Source organism: Salvelinus alpinus, chromosome 23, assembly GCF_045679555.1.
Source record: "Salvelinus alpinus chromosome 23, SLU_Salpinus.1, whole genome shotgun sequence".
Lineage (NCBI taxonomy): Eukaryota > Metazoa > Chordata > Actinopteri > Salmoniformes > Salmonidae > Salvelinus > Salvelinus alpinus.
The window spans coordinates 16,666,365-16,678,368 of NC_092108.1; the positions used below are offsets into that span (position 1 = coordinate 16,666,365).

At 44.0% G+C, this 12,004-nt stretch overlaps 1 protein-coding gene across 1 annotated transcript in view; it reads left to right on the plus strand.

Moving 5' to 3' along the window:
- Nucleotides 1-12,004, plus strand: part of LOC139550366 (integrin alpha-6-like) — a 36,953-nt gene that overhangs the window by 11,468 nt on the left and 13,481 nt on the right. Inside the window, exons 2-6 of the mRNA XM_071361226.1 lie at nt 2,743-2,864; nt 2,988-3,067; nt 3,153-3,414; nt 4,378-4,509; nt 5,375-5,588. Of these exons, the coding sequence (XP_071217327.1) occupies nt 2,743-2,864; nt 2,988-3,067; nt 3,153-3,414; nt 4,378-4,509; nt 5,375-5,588 (810 nt within the window). The remainder of the gene's footprint in view (nt 1-2,742; nt 2,865-2,987; nt 3,068-3,152; nt 3,415-4,377; nt 4,510-5,374; nt 5,589-12,004) is intronic.

Consider the following 12,004-nt stretch of genomic DNA (forward strand, 5'->3'; position numbering starts at 1 on the left):
ACTCCCTGTCTCTCTCTCTCATTGACTGTCTCCCTCTCACAGACTGTCTCCCTCTCACACTCCCTTTCTCCCTCTCTCACTCCCTTTCTCCCTCTCTCACTCCCTGTCTCCCTCTCACACCCCCTGCCTCCCTCTCACACTCCCTGTCTCCCTCTCACACTCCCTGTCTCTCTCTCTCACTGACTGTCTCTCTCTCTCACTGACTGTCTCCCTCTCACACTCCCTTTCTCCCTCTCTCACTCCCTGTCTCCCTCTCACACCCCCTGTTTCCCTCTCTCACACTCTCTGTTTCCCTCTCTCACACTCCCTGTTTCCCTCTGACACTCCCTGTCTCCCTCTCACACTCCCTGTCTCCCTCTGACACTCCCTGTCTCCCTCTGACACTCCCTGTCTCCCTCTCACACTCCCTGTCTCCCTCTCACACTCCATGTCTCCCTCTCACACTCCATGTCTCCCTCTCACACTCCCTGTCTCCCTCTCACACTCCCTGTCTCCCTCTCTCACACTCCCTGTCTCCCTCTCTCACACTCCCTGTCTCCCTCTCTCACACTCCCTGTCTCCCTCTCACACTCCCTGTCTCCCGCTGACACTCCCTGTCTCCCTCTCTCACTCCATGTCTGCCTCTCACACTCCCTGTGTCCCTCTCACACTCCCTGTGTCCCTCTCACACTCCCTGTCTCCCTCTCACACTCCATGTCTCCCTATCTCACTCCCTGTCTCCCCCTCACACTCCCTGTCTCCCTCTCTCACACTCCCTGTTTCCCTCTCTCACACTCCCTGTCTCCCTCTCACACTCCCTGTCTCCCTCTCTCACACTCCCTGTTTCCCTCTCTCACACTCCCTGTTTCCCTCTCTCACACTCCCTGTCTCCCTCTCACACTCCCTGTGTTTTAATTACCAGTGGCAGGCTACTGGGTAATGGGCTACACACGCTTTACATTGCACAGAGGTAAATGAACAATTGAGACCATGTACAAATAAAATATTGCTTCATATACTTTTACTGCAGTTACTGTGTAACTGGGTAATTGCATTCTAGTTATGTACTGTATGTAGTTATACAGTATCACGATAATGTACGGTTTTGGTGGTTCCTGTTGACTGTCTCTTTAATCTTACTGGACCTCCGTAGTCTAAGGAGAAGGTACACGTTTCTGCTATGCACTGATTCAGGATCAGATTTGTTCTCATCTCCTAATGTTTTAGACTACAGTAGGGGCATGACTAAGGGGATACCTCTTCTTTCCGCCTATTCTCCTGACTTCCTGTTAATGTATGTTCACGTGCGTGTGTCAGTGGAGGCTGCTGAGGGGAGGACATAATCATGTCTGGAACAGAGCGAATGGAATGGCATCAAACACCTGGAAACCACGTGTTTGATGTATTTAATAACATTCCACTGATTCCGCTCCAGCCATTACCACGAGCCCGTCCTCCCCAGTTAAGGGCACCAACCTCCTGTGGCGTGTACATGTATGTATGGCAGGGGGCAACAGGAAGGATCCTCATTGTTCTGAGATCAGTGTGAAAGCAGTCATTTGATTACCTGGGCTCAGGTAGTCACCCAGGCACAGACATACACCCTGCCTAGTTGTGTAAGCTGTTCAGTTGAGTTTTGGCCACATTAGATTTTCTTTTAGACTATTCAGCGAAATGTCCCCCAAAAATATAAGAAATTAGGTGGTGTAACAGAAACTTTATACTAAACTAACACGAATTAATCCGTATGTGACTTTACTAAAGGAGCGATGAGAAGTGGCGGAGCGATGCTCCCTCCAGACCCAATGTGCACCTACCCAGAAACAAGATACCTTTTTATGAAAATCTGGGAATATTTGGCCTTGTAAATATTTCTGGTTGATCTCAGGGAATGTAAAATAGTTAGGAAGGGAAAGTGTTAAAACAGTTTGAGTAAAGTAGCAGCAAATATGTTGAATGAGCAACTGATAAACAGAAGCTTCACAAGTTTGACGAAATTACCTAATATTTTATATCTTCATCAGAACGACACATTTCACTGCACCTATCTGGTGATAATAACAAATAAAACATGTAAATACACTTTTTGTAAGTAGGTAGGCCTACTGTCCTCTTCAAGTTAAGTTGGAACAAAGACTATGGATATTCTGACAAGATAAATGTCTCTCCGCCCTATCAATGTACCCTGACCTGTAACGTTCATTCTCCTCGTCTGAGGAGGAGCAAGGATCGGACCAAAATGCAGCGTGGGTTGAATACATAATCCGTTTAATAAAGAAAGACGAACACGAAGCACACTTGAACAACTACAAAATAACAAACGATGTAAACAGACCTGAACATGAGAACTTACAGACAACGAAGAACGCACGAACAGGAACAAACTCACAAACGAAACAGTCCCGTGTGGCACAAACACTGACACAGGAACAATCACCCACAAACAAACAGTGTGAACAGCCTACCTTAATATGGTTCTCAATCAGAGGAAACGTAAAACACCTGCCCCTGATTGAGAACCATATCAGGCTAATTGAAAAGAACCCAACATAGAAACACATAACATAGAATGCCCACCCAGCTCACGTCCTGACCATACTAAACAAAGACAAAATAAAGGAAATAAGGTCAGGAACGTGACATGACCTACATATGGCTATAGCGGTCCGATAATACAGGACTAGTAAAGGCCCAGTGCCCAGTGTCTCACGTGTGCGTGTTTGTTTCCTGTATCCAAACATGGCGTTGTGGTGTTTGTTACAGGTTGCTGGTTGGTGCTCCGAGGGCCAAAGCTCTGAGAGGTCAGAAGTCAAAGGTCACAGGAGGACTCTACAACTGTGACATCACTTCCTCCAGCTGTAACCGCGTGGAGTTTGACAACAATGGTGAGCTCACCTCTGAACACACACTTCTTTTCTGTCTTCATCTTTCTACACAGATCCTTCCAAGGAAATTGTCTGTTGGCAGAATCATTTGATTAAGATTTTATGATGATTTTGTGTGTGTAGAGAACTTGAATACTGAGAGCAAGGAGAACCAGTGGATGGGTGTAACAGTGAACAGCCAGGGACCAGGAGGAAAGATTGTGGTAAGTGTGTGCGCACTTTCAAACTGATTGGCCATTGACTTGACTGACAGCTCCATTAACCAATCCCTCTCCTATATCTCTCCAGACGTGTGCCCACCGCTACCAGCTGCGTCTGTTTGTGAACACGCCACAGGAGTCTCGTGACATCACAGGAAGGTGTTACGTGCTGAGCCAGGACCTGACAATCAATGCCCGGTCTGATGAGGACGGAGGGAACTGGAGGTTCTGTGAGGGGCGGGCACGCGGCCATGAGAGGTTTGGCTCATGCCAACAGGGTCTGTCTGCCACCTTCACTAGGGACTATGAATACCTAGTGTTTGGAGCTCCTGGAGCATATGACTGGAAAGGTAGGGGTGTGGAGTGTGAGTGTGTATTGCTGGATTCAAAACCCTAGACAAGATCAGATAACTTTCAGGGTTTCAAGTTGTATTTGTCACATGCACAAGTAAAGTGAAATGCTTAACTTGCAAGCCCTACCCAACAGTGCAGTATTCACAGGCATGTCACCCGTGATACAAGTCAGTATTGGACGTCCGTCCATGTCTGAGGACGTTGGGAGATGATGTGGAAACCGGCCACTAGGGGCAACAGTGAGCACTGTAACGTTCAAGTAGAGTTAGGGTTAGGGGTCAGGGTAAGGTTAGGGGATAAGGTCAGGGTTATGTCTGGGTCAGGTGTTAGAGGTAGGGTTAGGGTGAGGGGTCAGAGGTTAGGGTTAGGCAGATTAGCATAGTCCGCATGGGCCCTTCCTCTCTCAATCATGTTCAAATGTATTAACCACAGTGACCTCTGCTGGAAGCAAAACGACAATAGGGTCACATCAACATGTACGTTACTTTTTTACTTTTATTTTCAGCTCATGATTCATATATTGTATTTATTACGTGTTATTTATTACGTGTTATTTATTTATTACGTGTTAGTTATTTATTACGTGTTATTTATTTATCACGTGTTATTTATTTATTACCTGTTATTTATTTATTACCTGTTATTTATTTCTTATGTGTTATTTATTTATTACGTGTTATTTATTTTGTGTTATTTATTTATTACGTGTTATTTATTTATCACGTGTTATTTATTTATTGCGTGTTATTTATTTATCAAACGCTTTTCCATTTATTATATGTTTGTGTTGAGATTTTTGTCCTCATCTTCTCATCTCCATCCCCCCTTTCTTCACTTTCCTGTCCCTCATCCTCATCCTCCTCTCATTTATTCTTCTCCTTTTCCCTCCCTCCCTCCCTCCCTCCCTCCCTCCCTCCCTCCCTCCCTCCCTCCCTCCCTCCCTCCCTCCCTCCCTCCAGGTATGGTGAGAGTAGAGCATAAGAACAGCACTCTGTTGGAGATGCGTTCGTATAAAGACGGGCCCTATGAGGTGGGCGATGAGAACCAGTTAAACCCAGACCTGGTCCCTGTGCCCCCTAACAGCTACCTGGGTAGGTACCCCTCATCCCTCTCTGGCTCCCTCCTCTCCCTCCTCAATGTGTGCTCTTCATGACCAGTGTGTCCAGCTCCAGCGTGAACCGTTTGTGTACAAGTCACTTCCTCCCCAGGTTGCTATGGAGACTGATGTGACAGCCAATAGCTACTTAGAATTGTAAGATTACCTGCGTGATGACATCATGCTCTCCAGAGCCAATAATAAATATCGCTCCGTGCCCTAGTCATCATCATGCACAGTGGAACATTGTGCTCGTCATGAGCATCGACCTGAGCTAGGTGTGGTGTAGATGATCAGAGCTATAACTCACATCCACTTCCAACCAACTGGGCTTGAATAGATCTATATGATGGAGAAATCAGTGAATCTGTACAGCGCCTAGCTTTGGCCGATCCGGATGCAACATATTGGTGTCATCAGTCGTGTTGGGAATGGGTTGGTGTTTCTGTTTGGTTTGGTCCCTTCATGTTGTGTCATGCATGGTCAGCACAACATTATTATAACATTATCTTCTATTGCTTGTCCATCTACATCTACAGCCACAGTCAGTCACTGGCTGCGTTTACACAGGCAGCCCAATTCTGATCTTTTCTTCATAAATTCGTCTTTTGACCAAACAGATCAGCTCTGAAAAAGAGCTGATGTGAAAAGTTCTGATTTGAAAGACAAACTAGTGGAAAAAAGATCAGAATCGGGCTGCCTGTGTAAACTCAGTCAGTGTTCCATCCATATCTGTGACCATGCAGTGCATCAAACATTTAGTAAAGCACCATCTCACCTGAAACATGTCTGTATCTATGTGGACATACATTGACTGACGGATTGATTGATTGATTGGTGAATTATCTCTCTCCTATCAGGCTTTTCTCTGGACTCAGGGAAGGCCATCACGAAGAAGGGTCAGCTGACAGTGGTTGCAGGGGCTCCGAGAGCCCATCACAGCGGAGAGGTGGTGTTACTAAAGAAGGAGTCCGATGAGTCCTCCATGCTGTCACCAGAGTACATCCTGGAAGGGGAGGGGTTAGCCTCATCGTTCGGCTACGACCTCGCTGTGGTGGATCTCACTGGAGACGGGTATGAGAAGACAAGACCATGATACTATTCCCAGGGCCGGCGTAATGGGCGGGGCTTAGGGGGCCTGGTCTGCCCTACCGTACCTCCTTGCCTGTCCAAATAACATATTGAATATTGATCATTTATTTGACCGAGACTCGCGCAGACAGAAAGAAGCTTCAATCTCAGATAAAGCATCCGAGCGAGCGAGCGAAACAGCGCCCCTCTGTCTCAGTATGTGTAGAAGAGTATGGCATGTCATACTTTTTCTGACCAGACAGAATCAGATACACGGGCTACATATAGTAAGACAGAGGGGCGCTGTTTCACTTGTTAGTTTCAGCAGAGAGGAAGAGGTGAAGTGAGAGGGCTTACTCTCTCCAAAATCTGTCCAGAACAAGTCCAATGCGTTTTTATGGGCATAATATGCAGACCCAAGTTTGTCGCCTGCCTTCCCGCCTTTGGGACAACAACTCCCATTGTTAGGGCGGAAACATGAGCATCTTGTTATTATATACAGATCTTTGGTTTCAGACTCTTGCGAATTTAAAAAGAAAGTTGGCAGGGTACACAGTGCACTGTTAGGTTAATGGCTTCCCCTTAAGTAAATTGATTTATATAATTACGGTCTAACTACGTTCTAAGTAAAAACATTCAAAATAGTTCACCAGAGAGCATGACTTAGCCACAGAGGCTCATTAGCTTGTTTTTAAAAATACCTGTGGATTGTTTCAAATCACAAGTGTGTAAGGCTATGCTTATTTGGCAATCCCGCAATTTGGGTATTGTGAATGGCAATATACCTAGCCGATTGAGTTGCGGCTGTCAGTGAAAAGCATCTCAAATCTGTGTTAGATAATGTGTCTTGAGTATAATAAAAAAATTGCAACGAGGAGGAGAGGGGTGTGAGGCGAAGATATGGCGCATCTGTCAAGGGGTGCGTAACTGGTGGCATGGAAGTTAAACGCAGGAGAGCAGAACTTGGTAAATAGCCGGAGCCGTTTAATGTACATAACTACCGGCATACAAAAGTAACAAAACACATGGGCACAACACCCGTATCGCACCAGTCACATAAAGCACACGTACTTACAATAAACAATTACCGACAAGGACATGGGGGAAACAGAGGGAACATATACGACATGTAATTAGGGAATTGAAACCAGGTGAGTGCGACAACAAGACAAAACTAAATGGAACATGAAAAATAGATCGATGATGGCTAGAAGACCGGTGACGTCATCCGCCGAACACCGCCCGAACAAGGAGAGGAACCGACTTCGGCAGAAGTCGTGACAGTACCCCCCCCTTGACGAGCGGCTCCAGCAGCGCGCCGACACCGGCTTCGGGGACGACCCGGAGGATGTGGCGCAGGGCGATCCGGGCGCAGACGGTGGAAATCCCACAGCATAGAAGGGTCCAACACGTCCTCCTCCGGGAACCCAGCATCTCTCCTCCGGACCGTACCCCTCCCAGTCCACGAGGTATTGAAGGCCCCTCGCCCGACGTCTCGAATCCAGGATGGATCGAACGGAGTACGCCGGGGCCCCCTCGATGTCCAGAGGGGGCGGAGGAACCTCCTGCACCTCAGCTTCCTGGAGCGGACCAGCCACCACCGGCCTGAGGAGAGACACATGGAACGAGGGGTTAATGCGGTAATCAGGAGGAAGCTGTAACCTATAACATACCTCGTTCACTCTCCTCATGACTTTAAATGGCCGCCGAACAACGCCCGAACAACGCCCGAACAAGGAGAGGAACCGACTTCGGCAGAAGTCGTGACAGTACCCCCCCTCGTGACAGCGTCTCTCTCCAGAATGCACTCTGGCTGCTCCGGACAGGAGGGAGACTCTAGCTTCTTTTGTTGGCACTCCAATATGTCCCATAAACATCACAAATGGTCCTTTTGTTTGATTAATTCCATCCATATATATCCAAATTGTCCATTTATTTGGCGTGTTTGATCTAGAAAAAAACAGCTTCCAATTTGCGCAACGTCACTACAAAATATCTCAAAAATTACCTCTAAACTTTGCCAAAACATTTCAAACTACTTTTGTAATACAACTTTAGGTATTTTTAAACCTTAATAATCGATCAAATTGAAGACGGGTCTATCTGTTTTCAATACAGGAGGACAACAAACTAACGCTACTTTTCTAGTCTTGCGCAACTCTCAAACATTACACATAACGTTACACTGATTCCAGATGGCCGTACTTCTTCATTGGACAAAGGAATAACCTCAACCAATTTCCAAAGACAGGTTGATTAGAAATCTAGTATCCCAATGAAAACTCATTGAACAGACAGTGACCTAAAAATGATTTTGCCTGCTACATAAGTTCTGTTATACTCACAGACATGATTCAAACAGTTTTAGAAACTTCAGAGTGTTTTCTATCCAAATCTACTAATGATATGCATATCTTATATTCTGGGGATGAGTAGAAGGAAGTTGAAATTGGGCACGCTATTTATCCAAAAGTGAAAATGCTGCCCCCTATCCTAGAGAAGTTAATGCACATATTAATTACAGTCATTTACTGTTTTCATTCTCGGAGTGGAAACGTTGTTTGCAAAGTTCACAACCTGCTACACTTCTGAGAAACAAGTTAAAACTTCTTAGGGATAGGGGGCACAATTTTCACATCCAGATGAAAAGCGTGCCCAAAGTAAACTGCCTGTTACTCAGGCCCAGAAGCTAGGATATGCATATAATTTGGATAGAAAACACTCTGAAGTTTCTAAAATTGTTAGAATAATGTCTGTGAGTATAACAGAATTGATTTGGCAGGCGAAACCCTGAGCACAATCCATCCAGGGAAAAAAAAATTTGAGCTCATTGTGTTTTCCATTGTTTTCTTTGGGAATCCTGATTTATAAGGGCCCTGGTTGCAGTTCCTATGACTTCCACTAGATGTCAACAGTCTTTAGAAATTGGTTGATGTTTTTCTTTTGAGAAATTAAGAAGTACGGCTGTTCTTTTTGAGTGTCACTCTGAAAGGCTCAAGTCTTTTGTTACGTGTTCCGTGGTGTTTTTTTCCGGTATTGAAAACAGATTAACCTGTCTTAACCTCTCTTGGGTATGTGGGACGTTAGCGTCCCACCTCTTCAACAGCCAGTGAAATTGCTGGGCGCCAAATTCAAATACAGAAATACTCATTATAAAAATTCAGAAAACAAAACATATTTTACATAGGTTTAAAGATGAACGTCTTGTGAATCCAACCACGGTGTCAGATTTTGCTTTAAGTCGAAAGCATACCTTACGATTATTTGAGAACATAGCCCATTAGACAATTCATTACAAACAGTAACCAGCCAAGTAGAACAGAGTCAGGGTCAGAAATAGAGATAAAATTAATCCCTTACTTTTGATGATATTCATATGGTTGCACTCAGCAGACTCAATTTACTCAATAAATGTTTATTTTGTTCGATAAAGTCTCTTTATATACAAAAACCTCCGTTTTGTTTGCGTGTTTTCTTCAGTAATCCACAGGCTCAAACGCAGTCAAAACAGGAAGACAAAAAAATCCAAATTGTGTCCGTAAAGTTCATAGAAACATGTCAAACGATGTTTATATTCAATCCTCAGGTTGTTATTAGCCTAAATAATCGATCATATTTCAACCGGACAATAACGTCTTCAATTTAAAAGGTAAACAAGAATTGCTCTCTCTCTGTCGAGCGCATGAAAAAGCTCTGCGACACTTTAGCGTCCAATCATTCCGAATGCTCTTATTCCCTAATTTTTCAGAATTACAAGCCTGAAACTATTTCTAAAGACTGTTGACATCTAGTGGAAGGCATAGAAACTGCAGTTTGAGTCCTAAGTCAATGGATACTGTAATGGTATTGAATAGAAAACTACAAAACCAAAAAATAAACTACTTCCTGAATGGATTTTTCTCAGGTTTTTGTCTGCCAAATCAGTTTTATTATACTCACAGACACTATTTTAACAGTTTTGGAAACTTTAGAGTATTTTCTATCCAAATCCACCAGTTGTATGCATATCATATCTTCTGGGCCCGAGAAGCAGGCAGTTTAAATTGGGCATGCATTTCATCCAAAATTCCGAATGCTGCCCCCCCTACCCTAGTGAAGTTACATTTTATCGATTATTTATGTTTTAGGATACCTAAGGTTGGATTAGGAACGTTGTTTGAAATGTTTGGACCAAGTTTACACGTAACTTATTAGATAATTTGTAGTCATGTTGGGCGAGTTGGAACCGGTGTATTTCTGAATAAACGCGCCAAATAAATGGATATTTCGGGGATATAAAGAGGGAATTTATCGAACAAAACGACCATTCATTGTGTCACCGAGACATTTGAGATTGCAAAAAGATGAAGATCTTCAAAGTTAAGGCATTTATTATATGGCTATTTCTGACTTTTGTGTCGCACCTGCCTTGTTAAAAGTTGAATGTTGTCATTTTGTATGTGGAGCGCTGTCCTCAGATAATCACATGGTCTTTCGCCATAAAGACTTTTTGAATTCTGACCCCACGGCTGGATTAACAAGAAGTTGTGCTTTATTTTGATATATTACACTTATATTTTCGTAAATGTTGAATAATTATATTTCTGTAGTTTGAATTTGGCGCTCTGCAATTTCACTGGATGTTGTCAAATCGATCCCGCTAAAGGGATTGGAGCGTTAAGGGATCCCTATTAATGTAGGATAGTGCCCATTTGGCAATGTCTGATTTCTGATTTGGCTGGTGTGGCGCTATTACGGTCACCGCAACAGCCCTAGGTCAGCGCATGCTCGGAGTACAGGTCCTGGTAATCCGTCTGGCCATGCGGCCTTGTGAATGTTAACCTGTTTAAAGGTCTTACTTACATCGGCTACGGAGAGCATGATCACACAGTCGTCCGGAACAGCTGGTGCTCTCATGCATGCTTCAGTGTTGCTGGCCTCGAAGCGTGGATAGAAGTCATTAAGCTTGTCTTGTAGGCTCGTGTCACTGGGCAGCTCGCGGCTGGGCTTCCCTTTGTACATAAAAACATAAAACATAAAAACATGCAACAAAGAAAAACCACAGTAAATTACCCACCACCCTAATGTGTGAATAATATAAAATCACCAGGGCTCTGTCTCACTTGAGAGCCGACGGAGCAGACACAGTACTGATCGATGGTCCAGTGAAAGTACATCGTACCTGAGAAACGGGAAACATAGGAATAGACACCATCCATGGTACCATGCACAGGAGGTTGGTGGCACCTTAATTGGGAAGGACGGGCTCGTAGTAATAGTTGGAGCCGAATAAGTGAAATGGTATCAATACATGGTTTCCATGTGAACACGAAGCCAATACAGTCCCACCAGCGGCAGCCTCACTCCTCGTCTCCTTCAACTTTTTCAGATTACGATCATACCGGTCCCAAATCTTTCTCCATGTTTCTTTGACATCAGTGTCGTTGTTAAAATTTCGTGATATCCATGATATCTCCCTCCAGCTGTTGTCTTTTGGGCACTTGTCCGAATATACAACCACATCGAAGGGTTATAAAGGCTATTGTATGTCTCATTAGTTTGCACAGACGCTCCTCAAAACTGGACAGAGACATAGACATAATTGCGAGTATCAAATCTAGAAAAAAAAAGTTCCAAAAATGAAGCTTGTAAGTAGTAGGAAGCGAATTAGCAGAATGTTCATCTCTTCTGGGTTTACACCACAAGGGATACTGGAAAATATGTGAGGTAGACACAGGGGCGGGACTTCGGTTGGTCAAACTCACTGTTTGCGTATTGCCTGTAGACCCATATAGGTGGATGCAGTGGATTGAGATGCTGTCAAAGCAAAACAAAACAGATTCTCTAGCTTAAACTGACGGATTTTGATGGGGATTTTTTTATCATGTTACTTAGATTGACGCACCGGTGTGTCAATAGACTCTAAGAGGATTTATAGACCTACTGCTGCATTGGCCTATACTGTAGGCTATCGCTGAGTTTTATGCGCTCATTTCTTGAGCTGTCAATGATCCACCATGTATCAATGTGTCCATATGGCAGACTCTGGTGCTTTTGGCCTTAGCTTCATTTTTACTTTCGACTCTTTATCATTTTCCTTCAGATTTTTATGATTAACCACATGACAATGAGTTTGAGAAACAGAAACGTTATTATTGAAATGAAACTGTTCCACGAAAATGCGTATATAAATATAATCATAACTGTCACGCAGATCGGTGTAAATGGTAGAAGAAATTGTAAGCTTCCCCAAGCTTCCCCAAACTTGAAACGTGAGCTGCCTATGGTCTTTACTATTACACCCATAAAATAGTTGCACATAGGAGGTCCCGTGAAAAAACATGCCCGCCTATGGAATTTCTCTCTTCTCAAATGTTTCTCCCTTCATCAATAATGCAAATCTATACACAACACTTCCCCTGTCCATCTATCCATCAAAG